The 26,682-nt window shown below is 34.5% G+C and overlaps 2 protein-coding genes across 8 annotated transcripts in view; both read left to right on the plus strand.

Moving 5' to 3' along the window:
* The window catches only part of evi5a (ecotropic viral integration site 5a), a 50,033-nt gene extending 46,400 nt beyond the window's left edge, over positions 1-3,633 (plus strand). For all 6 annotated transcript variants that reach the window (XM_087240473.1, XM_087240475.1, XM_087240474.1 and 3 more), the window contains one exon: positions 3,246-3,633. In XM_087240473.1, the coding sequence (XP_087096599.1) occupies positions 3,246-3,323 (78 nt within the window). In that variant the 3' untranslated portion in view covers positions 3,324-3,633. The remainder of the gene's footprint in view (positions 1-3,245) is intronic.
* The window catches only part of gfi1aa (growth factor independent 1A transcription repressor a), a 40,486-nt gene extending 19,005 nt beyond the window's left edge, over positions 1-21,481 (plus strand). Inside the window, exons 2-8 of one of the 2 annotated variants that reach the window (XM_087239459.1) lie at positions 2,238-2,327; positions 7,488-7,989; positions 8,064-8,249; positions 12,192-12,574; positions 15,249-15,386; positions 15,466-15,631; positions 21,129-21,481. In XM_087239459.1, coding sequence (XP_087095585.1) covers positions 7,884-7,989; positions 8,064-8,249; positions 12,192-12,574; positions 15,249-15,386; positions 15,466-15,631; positions 21,129-21,307 — 1,158 coding nt within the window. In that variant the 5' untranslated portion in view covers positions 2,238-2,327; positions 7,488-7,883 and the 3' untranslated portion in view covers positions 21,308-21,481. 2 annotated transcript variants of the gene reach the window in all.
* Positions 21,482-26,682: the final 5,201 nt, after the last annotated feature.

The following is a 26,682-nucleotide window of genomic DNA, read 5'->3' on the forward strand; positions in this document are numbered from 1 at the left end:
TACACAGTGGATGCCCTTCCAGCCGCATTCCAGTAATGGGAAAACACCCATACACTCAATCACACACACTCTCACTACGATCAATTCACCTGTACTGCATGTCTTTAGACTGTGGGGGAAACCAAAGCACCAGAAGGAAACCCATGCGAACACAAGGAAAACATGCAAACTCCATACAGAACTGCCAACTGGTCCACCTAGGACTCGAACTAGCAACATTCTTGCCAAACACTGAGTGACCATGCCATCCTATATGATATCATTTGTATGAAAAATGTAAGATTTTGTTTTTTTAAAGTGAGACATCATCACCTTAAAATTAAATTAATAATAAAGTAATAATAAAGTTCTTATCTGACATTTTTGCCAAAATTGAGTTATTGATATATTCTTATTAAATCATCTCATTTACATAATGGGATTTTTTTATAAGTTGTTTATATTAAAAAGAATAGTTACACACATACTGTTTTGATATTGAATTAAAAAACTTTGAAGCTCAATGTCTCAAAATCATTCAAAATTCAGATAGAACCTTATAATTCCAAGGTGACGAAATGTCCCCAAATCCCACCCTCATCAGGAGATGAGAAAATTGTACTAAAATGTACAAATGAGATAATAGTAATTAATATGAATTAGCCACTAAATCAATAAAATATCAAACTGTCTTGAGGTGAACCTACTTTTTTAAGTAAAGTAACTAATTACAGTGTAACGTGTGTATTATAAGTTGAAACATTGCCAACTACTGGCATGGCATGAATAATCCAATGTTCTAGTCGTTTTTTTAGATCCACATGAACAGGAAATTGTTTGAATGTAAAGCTTGAACTGCTAAATACATCATTAAAGCACCGTTTGTGTAGAATTTTTAGTGCTGATTTAAAAAGTTCCACTGATTAAAAAAAGAGAAAGTTCATTTAAATTCTGTTATCCTTTACTCATCTTCTCGTTCCAAACCCATAAAACCTGCAGCACAAAAGGTTGTTGTTTTAGCAGAAAATTGTTTCATTGATATCCATATTATGGACAAAAAAAAAAACACACACACAATGGAACTGAATGCAAGCTGAAACTAATCACTGGATTACTTACTTGGATGTAAGTAGCTTGATGTATGCAGCGGTGTAAAGTAACTAATTACAAATACAACTGTAATTGAGTTTTCTCAGGAATTTTCTCAGGAATTGTAATTTAGTAAGTAGTTTTAAAAATGTGTACTTTTACTTTCCTTTGAGTACATTTTTGTGCAGTAATCAGTACTTTTACTCCACTACTTTTCTTCAACCTGCAGTCACTACTTTACTTTTTCTTGTCTATGGGGATTAGAAATCTGTCCAATCAAATCTCACATAGAAGGTATATCGCCTCATAATGAACTACCTCAAAATAGGGTTGGTCAAAAAAATATATTATTGCAATCTAAATATATAAATATATGAATTAATGTTTACTTTAAACTTATTATAAATATATAATTATATTGTTCAGATATAATAATTAAAATATATATTTTGTCAAATAATTTTGTGGCTAAAAAGCCACCGTTTTGGCACTGTTTACCATTTTAAAAGTAGCGATTGAGCACTGGTATTGAAATAACCCCAAACGATACCCACCCCTATCTAAAAACATGTGCGCTTTATAATTGCAGCAAACTGTTTGGAAGCATTAAAAGTTTACAAGATGTCCAAAATCTTTACATGCATTGACCCAGACTGTTATGATGCATGTCATTGATGAGAAGATGACAGATGTTTACTGTGTGATGATCGAAATGGCCTTAAACATCCAGCAGGCACAAGATGTCAACATGATGTCAGAGTGAAGTTGTACCCCAGTGTCATGGGGATGTTGCATTTTGTTTTTCCATGAAAATCATGGAAGTGTCAGCATATGATGCCAAAATGATGTTGAATGTTTGCTGGACATTGGATTTTGGTCACTTTTCAACACAACCATAACCACATATCAACATCATTTAATGTTGTTATTGAACAAATAACGTTGTCCTTAGACGGTGGCTAGACAATCTAACCTATGTTAATGTCTTATGATGTTGTGTGCCTGCTGGGCAATAACTTGATGCACTACAGAATGTTACGTTTAAACACACATGCACAAATTACATTAAACGCGTCAACTTTTGAATGTGTAATACTCACTACTTACTATTCTTGATTACTTTTAAAATGGCTACTTTTTACTCATACTTTGAGTAATATTTACAACAGATTCTTTTACTCTACTTACACTACATTTTTAGGCAAGTAATGGTACTTTTACTTGAGTATGATTTCTCAGTACTCTTTCCACCACTGGATGTATGTAATCTGGATTATGTAATCAGATTACAAAAATCACATTGTAGTTAGAGTCAGACTGCAGTTACTTTTTAATGGATTACACTATTTGAAAGTATTTACGAATCGGCAGTCATTTTCTCACAACTCAAATCTTTTTTTAAAAATGTATGCATTTTTTCATAATAAACAAGCCGCTTAAATGTTTGAGTTTTTTTGCATTTGCTATTGTTCATATATACTGTGTTATTCACTTATAGTTAAATATTTGATGTAGAAATTAAACTTCTTCTGTAGGTTGCTGTTTTAAATGTACCTAATTTTAAAACTATACCATGATTTTTGGTTTATTCAGTGTTAAATTATACTTGTGACATCAAGAAAGGGAAATTACAAAAAGTAATCTAAATGTAATCCATTACATGATTAAAATGTAATCCAATTACATTATCATAAATGTGTAATCTAAGAGATTATATTACTGATTTTGTCATGTATTTTGTAATCAATAACTGATTACATTTTGAAGGTAATCTAACCAGCTTTGTTTAAACTCAAATTTATTTTAAATTTTAAATTTGTTTATTCAGCTTTGAATAAATTATGAGACAAGTTTCATTATATTTTCATTAAAGGGACAGTTCACCCAAAACTGAAAATCCTGTCAGCATTTACTCACCCTTGACTTTCAGTTGGACACAAAAGAAGATCATTTTGAAACCGAAACCATTGACTTCCATAGTATTTGTTTTTGCTGCCATTAAAGTAAATGGTTACTGGATTCTAACATTCTACAAAGCATCTTCTTTTGTCCTCAGCAATAAGGAAACTCATATTTAGGTTTGGAACCACTTGAGGGGGAGTAACAAATGAGTAAAAGTTCCTTTATAGGTGAACTAACCCTGAAAAAAATGTTTAAATTGATCTCTTTCTTCACAGATTCAGACTTTCCCCAAGTGTGCTCCGTCATCTTGTCAACCCTCCACATCCGCCTCTCTGGAGCACAAGGACACCTAAAAATGGCCCTTGCGCCCAGCCGTCCCGTCACTCTGGCTCCAGCCGCACACTGTAGAGCTCGACCCACATGCTGCAGCATCCACTGATTCACACTCGAACACACTGCAACACATCGAGTGTCATGAGCACACACACTGTCAGTTTTGACACTTCAATGTGACAAGATTTTCTCTTTCTTAGATCTTAGATTCTTAAAATGTCAAGTACTTTGCAAAGAGAAACTGCTGTTATTTACTGATTGTCAGCCATGAATATTGTACTCCTGAATCCTGAAAATTCAGAGCAACAGAGATTACAGCAGAATGAGTGTGTGTTTGAGTGATTTCCTCGCCGCTGTAAAAGTCACAGATTTAGTAGACAGTAAATTGCAAGTTATAAGAGGGACGACATGGTGACTCAGTGGTTAGCACTGTTGCCTCACAGCAAAAAGGTTGCTGGTTTGAGTTCTGGCTGGGGCAGTTGGCATTTCTATGTGGAGTTTGCATGTTCTTCCCGTGTTCTTGTGGGCTTTCTCCGGGTGCTCTGGTTTCCCCCACAGTCCAAAGACAAGCAGTACAGGTGAATTAAAACCAGAACATCTGGAAGAAACTCACACAAACATGGGGAGAACATTCAAACTCTACATAGAAATGCTAACTGACCCAGCTGAGGTTCGAACCAGTGACCTTCTTGCTGTGAGACGATCGTGCTATACCCACTCCACCACCGTGATGCCTGAAGTATAAATTATACCTATTAATTATATATAGCATAATTTTCTATCAGGGCGACGCAGTGGGGCAATAGGTAGTGCTGTCACCTCACAGCAAGAAAGTCGCAGGTTCGAGCCTCGGCTGGGTCAGTTGGCGTTTCTGCATGGAGTTTGCATGTTCTCCCTGCATTCGTGTAGGTTTCCTCCGGGTGCTCCAGTTTCCCTCACAGTCCAAAGACATGCGGTGAATTGGGTAGGCTAAATTGTCTGTAGTGTATGTCTGTGAATGAGTGTGTATGGATGTTTCCCAGAGATGGGTTGCAGCTGAAAGGACATCCGCTGCGTAAAACAAATGCTGGGTAAGTTGGCGGTTCATTCCGCTGTGACGACCCAAGATTAATAAAGGGACTAAGCCGAAAAGTAAATGAATGAATGAATGAATGAATAAATAAATAATTTTTTATCATATTTTGTATGACAGGAGTCTAAAAAAAAAGTTACATTTTTTTTTGTTCTGCGCAAATGTGTCCCCCATCCTCAATCATGGAGCAGTCCAGCAGTCAAATTAGGAAAAAATTTAGTTTTAAAAACGTAATTTAAAAAAGTAAAATATTTAATTACAACATAATTAAAACTATAAAAAAAAAATAGTTGATATACGACTTTAGTTGTGAAATGATGAAACAAATCATTTGAAAAGATACTTTACATGTTGTTATTATTTTGCAAAAAGTCAAAATATAGAAAAGGTGATTGAGTGATATAAATAAATCAATTAAGAATAAAATTAAGTACAAACTTTTAGACCCCATGGCTGGAATTGCTTAGGGCTCCCAAATCACTAAATCCACCTCTGTTGACTGTATATAAAATTTTTAAGATTAGGTTATGTTTTTATTTTATAGTGTCTTGCTACATTTTTAAATTAAATGATGTTTTTGTTAGTGTCATAATGAACTTTAAAGTGTGAAACATGGGAGTATTTTAATGTAACACTACCTGTGTAGTAAATAATATCATTCTCTTATGTTCTTGCAAAATATTACCAATTAAAAAATATTAATTTTAAAGCTAAAAATTCGTACATGCGTGTTATTTAGTATAATTTGCATTATGTGAATTAAGTTAATATTTTATATTTGTCGAATATTTTTGTACACCACACATTTATTGACCATTTTGAGAGATGTAAACAAAAACGTTGGTCCCAACATATTTCCTGTATTACATTTTTAATTTCTATAGCTTCCAAGAACCCCCAAAAAGCCACATATAGATAAATAATGCTATGATAGCTGTTTTAACATTAGGTTATGATTGAATTGCCTTATCTTACAGTTATGAAATAGTTTGACAACAAGCAGGTAATATTCATGAGCCAACGACATTACCACATTGAAGTGGTCTATAAAGTATTTATTATTTACATTTTAAATGCCTTTAAATGAATCTTTTTGGAGCTTAACGGTGCAGCAAGAAGCCTCACATTTAATTAGGAGGTATTCAAGTAATTTTCTTTATGAATTTGACTGTATTTTTGAATATGCAATAACACCCTGCGTCGGCTGGATGTTATTCCTGGAAGAATAATTGCCGTAAACCACACCTGGAACAAATATAAAATCGTCCCACACGGAACAAGTCAAAAATCCTAATGTGATTTAGATCACTGGGCGTCAAGAAGAGTCAGGCCACATCATCGCACGCAGTTTGCTCCATTTTCACGATGTCCTCTTTTAGCTGACAGAAAACGCAGGAGGTCGTGTATAGCTGCGGACACGTCCGAAAATGAGGTGAAATGTGTGTGTGTGAGAGAGACGTGATCAAACACGGTCGCGTTCAGGAAGTTCTAATGTGTATTTAAGGCGCGTGTTTGCGCCACTGTGGCCGGAGACAGAGCAGCACAGCATTAAACTCCACTCCACTCATCTCTATAGCGGGACACAGGAGCGCACAGCAACAGGTGAGTCCCGTCCTCACTCAGGACAGCTCAAAACTGACCCAATGCACACTGTAATGGCAACAGATTCTTTTAGAAATGATATCATTTAATTTACTCTTGTATTTTATTCTGAAAAGAAGTCACTTTTATTTGTTCGTTTTTTGGGTAAAGTTTCATTGACGCACTAATCAAGCTCCTTGAAGAGTTTGTCTAGTTTCTAGATACATATTTTTTTACACATCTTTTGATTTTAATTCTAAATGTCTACAAAAATTTGTATTATGAATAGAAATGATTACAGAGGGTGTTTCAATTCAGAAATTGTGAGCGAGTCGGTGCACCTCCTCATTCAATCCAACATCTCACTGCTGGGTTCTGAAGCTGATGTGTCCGGTCACTTCATAGCTAGACTGTCTTATTTATGTTGGTACCATTGGATTACTTTACTACAGATAAAAGAATACGCAGTCTAATGCCTTAGTTTAAATGGGGTCCGAGGACCGCAATGTGGGGTCCGCAAGGGGGTGCTAGGAGATTTTTTAATTCATTTAACATTAGGCTATTTGATCTTTGTGGAGGGTTTTTATAAGATTCAAGACAAAATAGAACATGTAACATTTTTAACATTGTAATGTTGACTAGGCCTATAAGTTTCATTCTCTGATCTAAAAAAATGCTTCTGAAATTAATCACCCTAAGGGATTCTGTCATCAGCATTTGTTTAAAAAAAGTAACAAAAACTCTGCTATTGTAGAAAATGAACTTTTATATCATGAGTATTTATTTGATAATTATATAATACTTTATTATTTTATTTTTTATGTTTATACTTTACAAATATTTTAATTCAGTAATCGTTTTTTTCTTTGATGTTTTCGTCTTTGTTATTTTTTTTTTTGTAATGAGATGAAATATGTTATTGCCGCATAATAAGTGTTAAAAAAACATTTTATACGATTTACACATGGGCCAAAGTGAATAATCTAATATTCTAATAATTCTAATAATTTTCTGAGGCCATACAGTGGCGATATATCCCATACACTGTAAAAATGCTGGATTCCACACAATTCTTGTCCCAACAGAAATCTATTAGCTTAATCGTTTTTATAAATTTAAGTGGATTGAACATAAAACAATTGAGTTACCCCTCAAAAAACCTGAAGAGTTGGGTTGATTCAGCTCATTTTAGATAAGTAGTTTGAACAAGTCATTTTTTGAGGGTAGGCTACATTAATAATGAATAACGAATAAATTGTATTTCATGATGAATGCGGTCACATTTTATAGGCTACTTTATTGACTTCATGTATAAATACAAAGAAGAACATCATATTCCTAAAGTCGTCCTGATATATCCCAACAGTGTGCGTGAGAAAATTCTGTTCGTGTTTAATATGCCATATAGGCTACTCTAATTGACCTAATTGTTTTCTTCCTTATTATTAGTGGGATATGCCTATAAATTTGCGGTGTCGAATGTATTTTATGGCCTGCTCGGAGTTTGATGTTCTTTAAACTTCGCCATCAGGTTATTAGCGACCAAAACAAAGTCAATTAGTTATTGGCAATAATACCCTGGGCTCCATTTGCAGGCTGTTACTTGGACGTAACGCGAGGTTGATGTATCATGCTGACGGTGGATCAGCTTACTAAATAAGATCAAGTTCCCAAAGAAGCCTTATAACAAAGTGCGCCGTGCGGTTCCTCGACTTCAAATAGCTTTTGCTTTATTTGGGAGGTTTTGATTGCTAAAGGCCGCACGATAGAGATTTGACAGACCTGCTGTTCTGAGTTCAGTGAACATCAGGTGCACTTTTTCACACCAGCGCTCTTGGGACTGAATCCATATTTTTGTGCCATTTTCAGGCTAGATTGGAGAGCTGTGAGTGATTGGTGACCCTGAAGCTGATAACGGAGAGTAAACATGCCGAGGTCATTTTTGGTGAAGAGCAAACGGGCGCACAGTTATCATCAGCCCCGTTACCTGGATGACAACTGCATCTCAATCGAGAAACTTCTCACTTGCCAAGGTACGACGTTTATATCAACGTTAAAATTTATATTTCTATTTATTATCGCATTGTTAATTTTCAATTGGGTTTAGAAAGTCAAACCGGACAGGCTCCTGAAAGCCCGCTGGATGTGGGCAATCAGTCCCCTAAAGCCAGCATGGTGTGCACGGCAGATCAGTCTTCTCAACAGTCCCCGCTGAGCTGCGAGGGCAGTGTGTGTGACCGCTCATCCGACTATGAGGACTTCTGGAGACCCCTGTCATCAGGAACCTCGCCGGGTCTGTTCTAGCTTAAACTGTAAAATTAAACTGTATTTGTATTTTCACAATAATTATTTCAGAGAATCTTTACAAAAAATGTGAACGTATTAGGCTATACATTAGAAAAGAGTGGGGATGGTTGCAACATGATGCAGTTGCAACAAGACATCTTATTCCTCCATTCAGGAATGAGAGTGATAATATTCACACTACATAGTCTCAGTTAGATGCCTTTTTAATCTGAGAGAAATTACCCATATGTGACCATTCCTTCAGTATAAAACCCATTTTGAGGTAAAAGAGTAATTTTTTATGTTAAGAAAATTTCTCATACTGTCTAATTAGTTTTGTGTGTGTGTGTGTGTGTGTGTGTGTGAAACATTGTTCATTTGTATAATTTAAATCACTGTTTTCTTGGTTTTAAAGGTATAGCTATCAAGCGTTAAATCTATTATGTCTCCTTAGCATTGACAGTTTATTCAGGGTTGACATCTGTCCCCAATGACAAATTTCAACTAAACGCTTGCCATATTAAAAATGTACAAATTAAATTTGATCAGTTTCAATGTAATTTAATTTTAAAAAAGATCTTTGATCAATTAATTCATTTCAAAGTTCTAAGAAGGGGTTTAGTAAAGGTTCAGTCTAGATTTTTTTTTAGGACTGATTATTGGCTGTTGCTTATTCTTTTAAGTCTGTATTTATTTGGCCAATTTAACACATTTAACAGTTTAACCAATTTACATTTAGTCTGTTTACAAAAATAAATAAATAAAAATAAATAGAATAAATAAAATAAAATCAAACCTGATGTTTTAGATTGTTTATTATAACATTTAAATGAATGTTGCAACTGTCCCTGTGGGTTGTTGCAGCCGTCCCCATGCTCGGGGTCAGTTGCAACATTTGACTGTGTCTGTACAATTTTAAATTCTGCATATTTTATCATATATTATAGCAATGTGGGTGGGTGTCTAATAGATGTTGGTTTTTATACTAAAATTTGGGGTTTTCAAAAAACATTGTCTCTGATAAACTTAAGGAAATGCAAAAAGTGTTGCAACTGTCCCCACTCTCCCCTAAATACAAATCAGAATGAGCAGCAGTATGGATAGCCTACACTGTAAAAAAAAAAAAAAAAAAAAAAAAAAAAAAAATAATACAATTCTGTAATTTTACCTTTTTTTCTTTTCCGGCAGGTGGGGTGCCATAAAAATGTAAAATAACGGCCATTAAATTACAGAAATGTACTGTAAAATAACATCCGTTAAAATACAGATTTATTTACATTTAAACTTCTGTTCAACTTCTGTAATTTAACGGCCATTATTTTATGTTTTTTCTCCAATAAAAACTTTTTACAGGGTATATAGGCTAGCCTACTAGGCAGTTAGATAAATGGTGTACTTTTCTTAAAAATAATGTTCCAAATGCATATTTTGGCACTGACATGGAACTTTTTTTTTTTTTTAATTTAATTTCACAGGCAAAAGAGTCAATTCGCCTGCCATTAGACTTATGCCTGCCGTTATGCCATTAGATATGGTTAATGAGCTGCACTGAATCAATCAGACAAACCCTAAAACGAGAAACAGAAATGTGATCGCAAGTGTCGGGGAAAGGTACTTTCAAAAGTAATGCATTACAGTCTTGTGTTGCTTTTTTTACAAAGTAATTACATTTGTTAACTATTTACTTTTTAAGGAAATGTAATGAGGCCTTCATGGGTTATCTTGCATTAGTTGTGCTTGGCTTGCATGTTTGTAATAATAGTTTAAAAACTTGGTTTAAAAAAAACAGATATAATGCCCTTTTACACCAAAAGTGAAATGTGACGTGAATAAACCTCAGGCTGAAGAAAAGGTCACGTCTGTACAGTTGAGGTGCAGTTAAAATAGCTTTCAGTGGTGCTGCTTTTTAACATTTGGACAATATATAGGTTTTAAAAGACTTCGAAAATTGAAGCATTCTTGAGAAATTAATATTCTGAGATTGCATTTTATGTTTTATACTGTTTACAGGATACTAAATTAGTTATTGTGTAAGTGAGAGTGAATTCAGATTTATGTTAGGGCTACATAAGGTATCATGTTACAACATCGTAAACAACACATCTGGACTTACAGTGCTCAGCATAATTGCAGTACACCACATTAAATTAATATTTTCTCCATTTCTCAGTGAATATAGGCAATGTATTTTGGTGCATTTAAACAAAACAGATTTATTCAACAGATAGGCCTATATTTATTAAAATAATACTTTTTGTCACCAAACATATTTAAAAATTAAAAGATAATACAATTAAATTAAAGCAAAACATTGTAAAAAAAAATTACAACCTACAAAATTTAAACTGAATTTTGAATTTTTTTTGCTTCTCTAGAATTTGTATTTAATATTTTAATGTAACATACATTTGGGTGTTCTAGTTTTTTTTTGTTACCGTTATCATAAGTTATTTTGTTGGATAAGCTCCAGATTTGGCTTTGGTACTAACTAATCTAATCTATAAGCACAAATATAATATTGTATAGCTTCCTATTAAAAATATACATTTCAAAGTGAGATTTGTGAGGGGTGTACTAATATATGCTGAGCAATGTATAATTTCTCTCAACATGTGGATAGGAGAGCTGTAAGCCAAAACATTGGGAAATTAGCAACTTCATTACTTAAAGTTCTACAAGTACTACAAGTTCAAATTAACTTAGTTACTTGAAAAAAGTAATCTGATTACAAAACTCACATTACTTGTAATGCATTACCCTCAACACTGGTGACAACACATGGACTATAATATTTTAAGAATTCAAAGAAAGATTTCACCGTTAAAGCTTCATTAACAATCAAGTACTTGTACTAAACCAAAGAATGAACATAAAAATACAAATAGATTCTTAATACTTTAAATAAGAATTTAATGTTTAAATAAATGTGTTACTAGCCATTTCCTTTGTAAAATTTACACCGACAAACTAACAATTTTTGAGGTCTCCAAATTTGTCTTTTGATTACAATTAAAAAGTGTATTTTTCTAAGTTAGTAAAACCAAAGCAAGTGGAGAAAATACTGTCTCTGTGTTTTAACTTAAAAGGGCTACTCGCTGTATTACATTATTTCATTATAATAGTGTCATGTGCTACCTTGATTGTGTTTTTAATTTATGTGCTTGGCACTATATTTGCAACTTCAAATCATCAATATTTACCTGAGATTCATGAAAAGCTGATGAGTTTCGATTCATTGTGTGTAGCTTTGTGTGCTTATGGTGGCTCTCAGTGTATTTTATACACTAAAGTTACAGGATTTTAATAGGATACTTCATTGGATTCAATTTACATTATCAATATCACAATCTACCCTGGAATTAACAATTGTTTTACTATAAATAAATAAATTAATAAAAAAAAAGCATGGTAACTACCACTCAACTCTAGTTTTGCTATAACCCAAGCTTAATTATGGTATTTGTAGTAAAGCAGTGCTTATACAAATTGTAAAGTTTTAAAATACAAAATTCAATCATTCATTTTCTTTTCGGCTTAGTATCTTTATTAATCAGGGTCACCACAGCGGAATGAACCACCAACTTATCCAGCATATGTTTTACGCAGAGGATGCCCTTCACAGCCAATATAAAATTGTTAAACAAAAAAATATACACTTTTACTGTAATAAAACAGTAATAAAAATGTTTTAGGGTTCCATTATGCGATTAAGTTAACGTAAATAATTTGAATGGATTGAACTTAAAACAATTAAGTTGTCCCAAAAAAGTTGTTTCAGCTCATTTTAAATAAGTAGTTTGAACAAGCAGCAAAAATATGTTTTGAGTGTACTGTAAGTCTATTTTACAGTAATTATGCCAATAAATGCAACAATTTTTTGTACTACAAAGTTTTTTTTCTACATTGTAATGCAAAATAGCTCATTATACTTTTTCATATCTGACTGTAGATCTGGATAAATGCCCGGTTCCTTCTCCAGACGACTCTCAGCCTTTCGACATGTCCTTCCGTCCATACGTTTGGTCTCATTCATCATCTGAGCTCAGGCATCTCATTCAGTCCTGCAATCGTGTTTCTGTGGATTCAGACTCGTCAGTGGGGGTTTACGATGCTATGGACAGAAGGCCGAGCGCTCATCTCCTCATCCAACCAACACAATCTAGGCGATTTTACCAGGACTATGGCTCCCTGACCCCTAACCTGCTGGATAATCGAGGCTTTTACACTGACTTCAAGATGTCAACTAAAGTAGCAGAGACTGATTCAGAGTCAGATATGACGTGCACACGACTTCAACTAAGCGGGTCCTACAAATGCATAAAATGCACTAAGGTATAAAAAATTTAGATTCAGAATATTTTGCTTCTTATAGATACTCAAGCATTATTATCAGTCGCTGCATTGGAAAAAAAAAATCTTAAAGTCGCAAAATTAAATGGCTTTTTTCGATTCTTTGTAAAAATTTCATATTTAATCCCGCTGCTTATGGAAGCAGAATTGTAGCTGCGACTTAAACCTCACAATTTAGACTTTTAATTGTCAGAATATGTAGTTTGCATGTTTTATATACAGTTAGGGCCATAAATAATTGTACATCGACACAATTCTAACATTTTTGGCTCTATAGACCAACACAATCGATTTAAAATTAAACGAACAAAATGTGCAGACTGTCAGCTTTAATTTGAGGGTCTTTACATCCAAACCAGGTGAACGCTTTGGGAATTGCAACAGTTTTCATATGTGCCTCCCACTTGTTAAGGGTCCAAAAGTAATTGAACCTATAACTTATTTTTAAAAGATATATGCTTGAATTTGTATTTGTCTAGGAATCCCATTTCAGCAAGAAAAATTCTTAGCTCTTATCTTGCAATTCAAACTAAAATAGCAATGGTTTTTACAACGAATTAAACAAAGCAAAATCAGGTAGTTGACCACAAATGAACTTTGATTTTACCACTATACCCACATCGTTCTACTTTTGATCATGGTATTTGTAGTAAAACATCATCCAATTGGATGAGTTATCCAATTGGCAATCAAAATCATTTTTAATTGTCAGAATAAGTCATTCGCGTGTCGCAGTTTATATAAATATAGAATTACAGATTATAAAATGTTTGGGTAAATTAGCAGTTTTGTCTTAAAATTATACAATGTTTACTAAAAGTTGACAATCTGAATTTGTATTTGTCTAAAAAACCTGTTTCCACAATCCGATTGCAAGAAAAATGGAGAATTTTTAGTTTATATCTTGTGATTCAAACTAAATTAGCAACGGTTTTAACTATGAATTAAACGAAGAAATATCATTTAGTTAACCAAAAATTAACTTTGATTTATGACTCTATCCACATCATTTTAGTTTGACCATGGCATTTGTTGTAAAACATTATCCAAATGGATGATTTATCCGATTGGCAATTAAAATCTAAATTCTTAGATCATATCTTGTAATTGCAACTAAATTAGCATTGGTTTTTACTACAATAAAAAAAAAGAGAAATCAGATAGTTGACCACAAATTAACTAGGATTTTGTGCCTTTATCGATAGTTCAACCATGGTATTTGTTGTAAAATACAATATAACTGGATGCGTTATCCAATTGGCAAAACCAAAAACCAAAACACTTTTAATTGTCTAAATAAGTAATTTGTGTGTTGCGGTTTTCTGTTATATAAATTTGGAAATACAGATGATAAAATGTTTGGGTAATTTACACTTTTTGTCTTAGAATTACAGAATATTTACCTCCAAATTGCCAATCTAATCAGAATTTGGAGTAAAATATACTTTTGTTTTTAAATATACATATGCTTGAATTTGTATTTGTCTAGAAAACCCATTTCCGCAACATCATTGCAAGAAAAATAAAGAATTGTTAGTTCATATCTTGTAATTCAAACTAAATTAGCAATGTTTTTTAATACAAATAAAAAGAAATCAGGTAGTTGACCACAAATTAACTAAGATTTTGTGCCTCTACCCATAGTTCAACCATTTTATTTGCTGTAAAACACTACATAACTGGATGCGTTATATAATTGGCAATCAAAACCAAAACACTTTTAATTGTCAAAATATGTAATTTGTGTACTGCAGTTTTCTGTTATATAAATTTGGAAATACAGATGATAAAATGTTTGGGTAATTTACACTTTTTGTCTTTGAATTATAGAATGTATACTCAAAACTGCCAATCTAAACAGAATCATGAGGAAGAATATACTTTTATTTTGTTTTTTAAATACATATGCTTCAACTTGTATTTGTCTAGAAAACCCATTTCCGCAACATGATTGCAAGAAAAATGAAGAGTTTTTAGTTTCTATCTCACAATATAAGCCTAATTAGCATTGGTTTTTACTACAAATAAAGAGAAATCAGGTAGTTGACCACAAATTAACTATGATTTTGTGCCTCTACCCAAAAATCAAACTTGGAATTTGTTGAAAAACACTACATAACTGGATGCATTATCCAATTGGCAATCCAAATCAAAACACTTTTATTTGTCTAAATAAGTAATTTGTGTGTTGCAGTTTTCTGTTATATAAATTTGGAATTACAGACGATAAAATGTTTGGGCAGTTTAAACTTTTTTCCTAGAATTATAGAATGTATACTCCAAATTGTCAACCAAACAGAATTGCAAGAATGTATACTTGACTAGTTTGACCATGGTATTTGAAGTAAAACGTTATCTAATTGGATGAGTTATCCAATGGCAATCAAAATCAAAACATTATCCATTTGACAACCAATACTGCCATAAACACTGTTACTTCTTTTTTTTGTATAGGAAATCCAAGTTTCATTTTCATATGCTTGGTCAAAATTGTGGACTTTAGAATTTAGAATTTTATGTCTAAATTGCTTTAGACCAATACAATTTTGATAAGTATAAAATATTATACTTTAAAGATATGAATGTAAACTACACTGTTTCAAACAAATCACTGTTTTTTCTTCTAAAGACTTGTGTGCTTTTAATTTGTAATTAGGTGTTTTCCACTCCCCATGGCTTGGAAGTTCACGTACGAAGGTCACACAGTGGCACAAGGCCCTTTGCCTGCGAAATCTGTGGCAAAACCTTCGGCCACGCCGTCAGTCTGGAGCAACATAAAGCCGTCCATTCACAAGTACGCTTTAATCCTCACAACATTCAATAGTAATGTCAGAATTGTAAGCCTAAGCTTACTCATGATCGTTTATTTGCAGGAAAGGGTCTTCAGCTGTAAAATCTGTGACAAAAGCTTTAAGAGATCGTCCACTTTGTCCACGCACCTTCTCATCCACTCGGACACCAGACCGTATCCCTGTCAGTACTGCGGAAAACGCTTCCATCAGAAATCTGATATGAAGAAGCACACGTTCATTCATACAGGTGAATCATTTTAGCATTCAACACAAAGATTTGCTTACTATGGGGAGACACATATCATTACTTACCATTGGAAAAACTGTAATGCCAACTTGGTTACACGTAGCACATCTTAGCCAATCACAAAAGAGCTTTTGCTCTCTTTATGTGTACTGTCACAGAGTCAGCATTAGCAATAGCTGTTATGCTTTTTAGGCTAATCGTTTAATCATTAGGCTTGCCTTCAATAGGTTTTGACAACAGACACTGTGAATTTTCTTGTGTAAAAGTACTGCTGATGTATTTGACTATTTAAAGGGATAGTGCACCCAAAAATGAAAATTCGGCCATCATTTGCTCAATTATTCCAAACCGCTTTGAGTTTCTCTCTTCTGTTAAACACAAAGGAAGATATTCTAATGTTGGAAAAAAGCAGCCTATGGCTATGTTTCCATCCAAATATACAACTTAGACTTAAAATTAGAGCAAAACTGGAATATTACATTAAATTTTTGCAAATAAATCAGCATTTCCATACAATGAGTCAATGAGCCAAAGAGAATAAATTCATCACCTCCTGTTAAACTGGCAGCAATATATTACATGCACAGCTAGTGTTTTTCAGCCAGTGGTGAACTTCTGGTGAAGCTTTATGTGACTATTTTTAATTTCATATAGTTCCTTTTAGGCGGTTCATTCCGCTGTGGCGACCCCGGATTAATAAAGGGACTAAGCCGACAAGAAAATGAATGAATGAATGAATGGTTCCTTTTTACAACATTGATGTTGTAATGTAATTCAAATATAATCAGTTAAATAGACTTAAGCATCCGATTGGTTGTTAAAGCTTATAAAGAGATGAAAACCCCGTTAAATGTCTATAACTCCATTGAAAATACTGAGGTAAAATTAATTTCAATATTTTAAACACATGGCTCGGAAAAATATACTTTAATGCAGCGCTTCTTGTTTGGCCTGAGACCAACTTTATATCGTATCCCAGCCAGGCAGTGAGGTTGATGGTTTTTTATAGGAATCAGATCTTAAACGCATCTTTTAAATTTAATAAAATAGTCATTCGTCAGAAGGTGAAAAGTGAAAGCACAATGAATTTTAGAGGCGCTCAGGACAGTTTTGGGAGGTAATAATACTGAACCACTTTGATGACAAACTTTGGCTGAGGGATTTTTGACTGACCAAAACAATTTCAGCTGTTTTACATGTGGTCAGTCTGCTGGTTTGTCCATCTGTCCATCACATTCGTTTTTATCATCACATGATCTGTTAAAACAAAATCACAAGACTTTTTTAATTCGCATGGTGAAGTTTTTTCAGCAAATGTGTTCCCATTGTAGTTTATAAGAATGATCTCTTTTTGTATAAAATGTGTACCCTATTCAGTTATGCGCGTACTTTTCATTTTCAAAATCGATGCGCATCTTGGCTAATACGCACATGAAAACAGGCGGATGGAAACATAGATATTGACTTCCATGTTTTTCTTTTGTTGTTTTTCCTACTATGTATGCCAGTGCTTACTTTTTTCCAACTTTCTTCAGAATATCTTGTTTTGTGTTAAACAGAAAAAAAGAAACTAATTAAAGTTTAGAACCACTTGAGTGTGAATAAATAGATGAACTGTCTACCTCTGCGGGTAAAGTTAAAAAAAAAACTTAATTTGATTACATGAAAAATCACAACATTTATTCTTGGTCCCACTTTATATTGAGTGGCCTTAACTAATATGTAGTTACACAGAAATTAATCATTTGTTACAATGTACTTATTGTGCAAATATATGCTTTAACTTTATACTTATGATTGATTAAACACCTGAATGTAGTAATTATTTCTGTAAATACATCTTTAATTAAACTGTTGTCCATCCCTTACACCTTAACTCACCCATACCACCAAACGTGTACTATACCAGTATAACACCTCAAGAGCACCAGTAGTGTTCTGCAATACATTATGAAGACAATAAGTACATCGTATTTATTTTTTGATGGAAGTTTATAGTAGTTAAGGCCACTTAATATAAAGTGGGACCACATTCTTTGTATTTCAAATGTTTTAAAATATTAAATGCAATTATGCAAATGGTGCATTTTTAATTTTAGTAAATGTGTAAATTTGCATACATTTCCAGCACAAATATCTGAACATTGGATGCAGTCAGATTAAATTATTATTATTTTTAATATATATTAGAGTCAAAGAATTTTACTGCTTTCTGTAGAATCGTTTATACACTCAGTCATGAGGAAAAAAGTTCAGAGTTTTGTAGAATAAAATTTTATTTTGAGTTCCTTCATTCTGTTGGGCACAAAAGAAGATATTTTGAAAAATGTTGAAATACGGTAACCATTAAAATTCATAGCATTTGTTTTTACTACTATAGAAGTCAATGGCTACCGGTTTCCAACATTCTTTAAATTATATTCTTGTGTGTTCAGCAAAAAAAACAAAAACAAAAAAAAGGAAACAAAAGAAACTAATGGAGGTTTGTAACCATTAAATAAAGATACTTTGGATGTTTTCTCTGCATTAAAGGGCCACCTTTAGGTGGGAGTGTCGGAGGAGGGAAAATAGGGAAGGATTTGAATAAAAATGGGAGTTTCCATTTGGGCACGCGCTGATTTTCACAGAGGAAAAACAAACACACACGCAGAGGAGAAAGAAATGTTTGAGGCCGCACGTCATATAAGAGAAAAAAAACTCTCGGTATTTCTCGGTAACTCAGATGCACTTGGTAGGTCAGAAAGCCGTGTGTGTGTGTGTAGACTATACTGTCACAAAATGCGGCGAAAACTCAACAAGACTGTTGGTAATAGTTTGCTTGCAGTGTTCATTTGTTTTCACTCAGAGAGCAGCAAATACAGCGGATCTTACAGCCCATAATATTGTATAAACGTAAACTAAGTAACTTAGAAATCATTTTGCCTAAGGTCTGTCTTTAAACACTGAAAGAATACTACTGACGATACGAACTATACCTGCCATCTGAATGAACAAAGAAAGGGCGCTGATCGCACACACACTTACCAAATCTGTAGAGACAGGACAATCAACACCAACTGGAGCTGCGTCTTTATTAAAAGGAGACGAGCAGCAAATCTGGATTTCACAATTTCCAGATGCGAAAAGCTCTCAAGTAAAAAATTGTTTCGTACAAACGTATTGTTTTGGTGTTTCGTGACCCGTTAAGGCAGATTTATACTTCTGCGTCAAGCGCACGAGTATGGTGCAGGTGCAGCGCAGCCTTCGCGCGGTCGCATAGCCCTCACCGTGGGTGACAGACGCACACATCTCGAAAGATTTAACTACACGTGGCAACAACACAAGTGTTGAGTCCCGTGAAGGAGCTCCAGATGGAAACTTCTGTTTTGTGTTTACCTTATAATTAAAGTTGTTGTACGTCCGCCGGTTATTGCTTCAGGTGGCGCTCAGAAAGAACTAAACACCAGTGAAGAAACTCAACACAGAGGAACATAAACACCTATACATAAACAATCCATCACGCCGATAACTCGAAGCAGAAGTATAAACCAGCCTTTAGACTGGAAAAGCAGCTTATAAATACACAAAATCCACAATTTTAAAAAGGGTCTTGCTTTAACAATCCATGCACTGATAACAATTTCCTGCAGAATCTACAGTAACTTACTGTAAATCATATACAACATATGTAAATGTAAATAATACCGTATTTAGATTTACAGCACTATTTATCGTCCTGTAAATGTTTTTAGAATTTTATCTTTACTGTGAAATATACAGTGATTTGGCCACTCGTACGCTGTAATCGTGGACATGATGTCAAGTCTACACAGTGTAAATATCTGCTTGAGGACTCTTAACAGTAAACCGAATAAAGCCGGTGTTACGGTTTAACTGGTTTCCGTGTTAACTGAGGCTCTTTTCAAATGTAAACTAACGTTTTGCAGATTGTCAGATTCATCACTTTTTCACAGCAACAAAACATGCCCATACCGAATAAAGATTCTTATTACTTGTTGTCAGTGTCAGTGTAAACATTATTGATTTTAATATCTGTGCAGCAGAACAGCATAAACCAAAATGAATGTAAATAAATAATTATAATTGACATGTCATCAACGGGATTCGATTCCAAGCCAAAAGGTTCAGCGTAAGTATCAACCGACCTATCTAACAGCTATTCGGTCTACAGGTTAGGATGGGTTTTGATAACTTTATCAGTCAACACGTGCCGTGCTTTCATTGTTTCTACGCACTCTCACGCTGACATTTTCTCAGAATAACTCTAATATGTTTTATCGCAGTTGGTCAAACCATGATTTTTATAGCTGTAGACTTGTGGAAACCTGTCTACAAAGTCAAACAAACGAGCTGGATATTATTGATATTTTCCAGTGTATCTATTACATTCCGGGTCACTACCAGTGTGTGGTATATTCCACGTCACTTCCAGTGTGTGGTACATTCTCTTTCCGTAAGGAATCTGTAATTGTAAATTTGTTTCGGGAGTTGTAAAAGTGTTTTGCATCATGTTAATTTTTTTTCTAAAATGTAAATTTGTTTCGTCCTTGTTAAAATAGTTTTTCCTATGTAATTGTGTCTGATGATAGGTAAAAATGTTTTTCAAAATGTAAATTTGTCTCGAGCTTTGTAAAAGTGTTTCAAACTTTGTAATGTTGTTTTGAACTTCCTGGCCACCGTACCCACAGGACCATTTTAGTTCAAAACGACCGCCCCTCAGACAACAAAACAGTACAGGGCGTGGCTGTAAAGGGATATCAATCCAATATTTATGTAACAAAAACAAAACAAAAGCCTTTTTTTCCTTTTGTATTGCAATTTCTGAAACAGTTTAGTCTGAAAGAGAGCCGAACTCAAAAAAAAAAAAGAAAAAAAAGAGAAGTGCCAAAACAAATTTAACATAAAAGCGATTTAAAACTGATTGTCATTCTCGAATTGTCTCTCTAATTGTCTGATTGTCAGACTCTAAATCAGACTTACTCTTAACTATCTTATAAAGAATCCTCTCTGCTTTAGTTCTGTCCCCTGTCCATTTACTGATGTCCGTAGTGCACATTTAAAAAAGGATGCTATTTTGAAACACAAACAAGTTAACAGCTTTAAAAGCTAAATGTATTGTTCCTGACACTTTAATAAACAAATATATAAGTAATAATAATAGTAAAAAAAAAATAAAAATGACATGCCTCTCTCCTTCCCATAAAATGTGCTTTTTTTGTATGTCGGCCATTTTGGATGCAGTCTTAAGAAGTGGTTCCTAGCATGCCAGCCAATCAAATGACATATCACCAGAAAGCCCAAGATGTCCTCTGAACAGCACAGTAGGACTTGACAAGAGTAGCTCAAACAATTCAAAGAAAATTCATGAAAACGAAATGTCCACTACAGAGGACACAAGTCAATGCGCGGCGGGGTCTCAGTGCATAGTTACTGTGTAATTTATAAATATTCTAATAGTGTGTTTATTCGAGACTAAAAGACTCTTTGTGTTTTGCAGGTGAAAAGCCTCACAAATGTCAAGTGTGTGGCAAAGCTTTCAGTCAGAGTTCAAACCTCATCACGCACAGCAGAAAACACACTGGATTCAAACCTTTCGGATGTGACCTGTGTGGCAAAGGCTTCCAGCGCAAAGTAGATCTCAGGAGACACAAAGAAACACAGCACGGGCTAAAATAATGACTAAAAAACAACAATACGTTGGTTTGCTTGCACGTGAGACACTATGTAGAATTAGAAGGTTAATACTGTGTGCTTTTGTTTAGGATCCAGTATTTTTTCCAGTTTCCAGTATTTTATAATAAATTGTAATTAATTTGTCCTTGTAAAATATTAATAAAGAGATTAGGAATATGCCTGTTGATTTATATCCTTCGACACGCACTCTTACAATAATAGTTAAGATCAGGGCTTGACATTAAGACCCACTAGCCATACCTGTCAACGTTGGGATGTGAAAATAAGGGATATGCCCACCATAATAAGGGGTTCTCACCAAGAATGACATCTTTAGATATTATTATTATTAATTATGTGTATATGTCTGTTTAAACATGCACCCAAAAGCCAGATTTTCGCTCCGCTTCAAATCGCATTTACAGAATCCGCTTGGGCAACATCGTCTATTTATCACTATGGAGTGCATCAGCTGACAGTCATGCACCATTATGACTGTTTTGAGGATTGCATAGGAGGGGTGACGGTAACTGTAATGAAAAGGAAGGAGAATCACTCCATTTTATATTTATTTCAAAGCGTTTTCTTGCTTAAACAAAACGAAAGCACAGAACAGACTCACATTTAAGAGCAAGGGGCGGCCCCTGGTGGTTCGGCGGTATGGGTTGCGAATAGGGAGGCTCGGCTCTTTAATGTTTCTTGCCACCCTTCAGAGAAACACTGAAAATACTAGTGATGGGAAGTTCAAATCATTTTACTGACTCAGATCTTTGAGTCTCGTTCATCCAGATGAACGAATCTTTTTTCGAGTCATTTCGTTCAATTTTCCAAAATATTATTAAAATGTTACGAATTGCTTCCAAACACATTTACAACTAGCCCAAAAGGTTGATCACACGTCAAATAAGTCATGAACAGAATACTAAAAGAAGGAGAAAATAATTCAATGTTTACCTGCTCTTTTGTCTATGAAGGTATTGTTGTCTCTTTGCTCAGCTCACCTCTTCATGTCTTCAAATGTCAGTAGGTCGTTCATGTTACTGACAGTCACAAATAATCTTAACCAAAGTACACAGTCTGAGTCGATAGGAGCCATGATAATTAGTTCACCTTTCGAGTCTTCTGGTTCTTGAGTCGTTCGTTAATCACGTGACAGAATGACTCAAACCCGAGGACTCGAGAGTTGAACGAATCAATTCTTTTTCCGACTCTAAACGTATATGATTGGCCTGTGAGGAATGAATGACTCAAACCTGATAGAGAACTCGAGAGATCAACGGATCAATTCTTTTTCCCGCTCTGAACGCATATGACTGGCTTCTGCCTTTCCGCGATGAACGACTCAAAAGACTTGAAATGAACGATACCACCTGCACAAATGTGCGCACGCACGGATGAACGAATCACTCCCTGAGAGGACTCGTAGTTTCTGAGTCATATTGAAGATTTGTTCAAAATGAACGAATCGTTCAAGAACGACCCATCACTAGAAAATACGGGAGAAATACAGGAAAATACCTTTACGGGATGATAGCGGGACAGAACTGTAAAATACAGTAGAATTCCGGGAAAAACGGGAGGGTTGACAGGTATGGCACCAACCCGCCAAATGCAGGTAGACTTCAACTGGAGCGGGAAAGACAGCCGCTCCCACTGGCCACCGGCTGGTTGAAAATAATTTTTAAATTAGTTTTCCTAAAAGAAAGGTTTGACAATAAGGATGGCCCAATATGGGTGCTAATGTGATCTTAGAATCGAAAAGCAGCATGACTGTCAAAAATAATTGTGTTCGCGTGAGCAAAAGAAGGCAGATGAATCTCCAACAAGAGGATGATCACTTGAGCGCACAGGTGTGGTCAGAGATACATTTGGTAAACCCTTCATTTTGAGCCCTGAAAAGTCATGTAAAATAAAAAGTAATAGCAATGTGACACTATGAAACCACAGCCCATTTGATCATGCTCATTGAGCAAGCTCATACATAACACACGAAAAAGTGAAATGAGTGAGGAGGCATGTGGACATTACACACAGTTTAAATTAATTTTAGCATATCAAAATCAAATTTATGCAAATAAAATATATTTTACCAACAACAAAATTGTGGCTAGTAATAATGGCAAGTGGCTAGTAATGTTGGAAAACTACTAGCCACAGTGGCTAGTGATCAAAAAAGTTTATGTCAAGCCCTGGCTAAGAAATAAATCATTAAGTTAATAGTTAGATTCTCAATTGGCATCTATTGCTTATTCATGGAATCTTTCCACTGCACAAAAATGTTTAAAAGCTTCTTTATACTGAGAAAAAAAGTTCTTATGAGAAAGGTTTAGTGAACAAGTTCCTCCATAAATGGTTCCTCTACTGCATCACTGCAAAAAATAAACATATAAATAAAAATTAGGATTTTTTTTTACATTTAAAAACATTTAAAAATAAATGTTCTGACATAGGATATAAAACGTCGGCTGAAGAAGATCCCATGTTCAGTGCAAATCCTATTTAGAGGACAATTTAAAAACTCTATAAAGTAGTCTTTACTTTCAGTCTAAATTGGAAGCCTCCCAGTTTGGTTTCCAGTAATTATAAGTGTTTATATATATTACAAATTTCAATACTAAAAAGATTATTATTATGCTCTTAAAATATTATTATTAAATGAAAGTAATGGGTGAGATAATGTCCCATCTTTCAGAGTAACAGATATAAAAATTCAACAATACACTTTTTCTGACCTAGTCCTCAAATGGCTAAAATAAAAAGATCTTGCCAGATTCGCAATTCCAAGAATGCAGAGAACAGACCCATGTTCTTGTGGAGACCATTCTTGCCAAGTGACACTTAGATGTACTTAGCTTTATTGCCTAATGACTACAGCCCCATTGACACCCTCTGCCAATGCATTGATGAAATTAACAGTTGGATGTGCCAAAACTTTCTTCAGTTTAACAAAGTGAAAGTCATTGAAAACAGAGATGAGGTTCTCAAGGTAAATGCATACCTTGGCTCTAAAGGTCAAACAACAAAAAAGGTCTTGATGAGATTCTTGGTGTGATTTTAGAATCAGATATAAGTTTTAGTAGTCATGTCAAAGCAGTAACTAAATCAGCATACTACCATCTGAAAATCATTGCAAGAATGATATGTTTTGTTTCCATTGAGAAACCTGTTCATGCTTTTATCAGCAGCAGGGTGGATTACTGTAATGGCCTCCTCACTAGGCTTCCTAAACAAACAGCCAGACAGTTGCAGCTCATCCAGAATGCTGCGGCCAGGATTCTGACCAGAACCAGAAAATCAGAGCACATCACAACTGTCCTCAGGTCTTTACACTGGCTCCCAGTTACACTCAGAATAGATTTTAAAGTATTGTTACTTGTCTATAAATCACTAAATGGCCTAGGAGCTCAATACATTACAGATGTGCTAAGTGGATATGATCACTTGCCTTAACTTGCCTAAAAACAAAAAGGTTTGTAAAGTGTACCATGTTATAACCTTTCATTAATTAAAAAAAAATGTATTCTTTGGAAAGAATTCAGTCACAAAGTGTGTTAAATATAAGAAAAAATAATAATTATATTTAGCAAACTATATTTTAGCAAACTACTTTAGCAAATTATATGTTGTTTTTGATACATACAGGGGGAGAATAAGTGTTCAACATGTCAGCATTTTTCTCAGAAAACATTTCTAAAGATGTTGTTTACTTGGAATTTTCACCAGATGTTGATAACAACCTATGAAATACATATATGGAAAGAAAACAAATCTTATTTGTTTATGAATAAAGTGTAATAAAATGAAATGATGCAGAGAAAAAGTATTAAACTCACAAAGAAAGGGAGGTGTAGAAAGGCAGTGAAAGCCCAGACAGCAGCTTAACTCTCTCAGTAGTCTTTCAGCAGCACTCTGCTCTTCGTAAATATTAATTTACACTGATGAAGGGCAGAGGCTGCTGAATAACTACGGAGAGATTTCAGCTGCTGTCTGGGCATTCACTGCCTTTTTACACCTCATTTCTTCATGTGTTCATTACTATTGTCCTGCGCAATTTCATTTTATTACACATAGATTATTTTCTAAACTAAATTAATTTTCTTTTCTTTTCATATATGTATTTATTTGGTTGTTACCAACATCTGGTGAAAATTTCCAGTCAACAGCACCTTAAAAAATATGTTTTCTGAGAAAAACTGTGAAGTGTTAAATACTGATCTCCCCCACTGTATCATTTCAGATTTTGTACATTTAACACCATGAAGGCATGACCTCTCACATGAATTGCATATTTTGAGGATGTTTGAGCTGTAAAGCTTCCTTCCCTAACAGAAGATTATGTATTTGTTTTAAGAACTTATGCACCTCTTCCTTCCTCAAAATGAGTTCTGAATGCTTTATGAGGGTTAAGAGTGAAGCAGGATTTTCTTTTAACTGCTGATATTATATGACGCACATTAAAATCTGAATTTGATTATTCCATTGTCAATTTTTTTCAATTTAAAAAAAAAAGTTAATTATTGATTATAAATTACTACCAACTAATAAAAACAACCCATTAAATGGCATATCTTGGCCTACATTTTTGCCAAACATGGAATACATTGCTACAGGTATGTTACATTGCACGTTTTAGATGTCAAATCCACTAGAGGGCACGGTCTACATTTTTATGAATCTAAAATATGTAATGTAGAACAGCATTTCCCAACTCCTGGGCCACGAACCGGTACTGGTCTATGGATCAATTGATACTGGGCCGCACAAGAAATCTTTAATTATTTCCATTTTATTTTTTATCTTAGTCTAACCTAGTTTTTATTTAGAAAAATCCTTTATTTTGACTTGGCTCTCGGTTACATCTCAGTCACTTAAGCGCCAAAATCTAACCTACAAGCTAGCAAAACGAGTAATAAACTGACGTCTTTGGAAAGTTTCTTTGCAAACAGGAAACTCCCCAGTGAAGGACCCAATAACTGCCAAGAAATGGATCCCTTATCCATTTGTCAACAAATTAGGTGAATCCAGTATGTCTGTACAAGAGGATCAAATGCTGGAAATCGCAAATGATAGCGGCCGTTCTATTATCGCATCTTTTCTTTGAGTTCATTATTTCAAATGTAGGTGCGCGGCTTGCATACACCTATTAAGAGCAATGCGCACAAGTGGCGGAACGCGCTCATGACTTCCAGGCACACCAAGTTGAAATCATCTTCAGAATGCTGCGAGTGTAACCGAGGCCAGCTAGTAAGTGCTGGGCAGGTAAACCTCACTCCTCTGACCCCTAAAGGTGTTCTAGCGAGCCACGCTAGAGGCTATGGTCTTTAGCCTCCTTGGTAGAGCAACCGACTTTCATGCGGAAAGTCACTGTTTCGATCCCA

This window comes from Danio rerio, chromosome 2 (genome assembly GCF_052040795.2).
Source record: "Danio rerio strain M-AB ecotype USA chromosome 2, GRCz13ab, whole genome shotgun sequence".
Taxonomy (NCBI): Eukaryota; Metazoa; Chordata; class Actinopteri; order Cypriniformes; family Danionidae; genus Danio; species Danio rerio.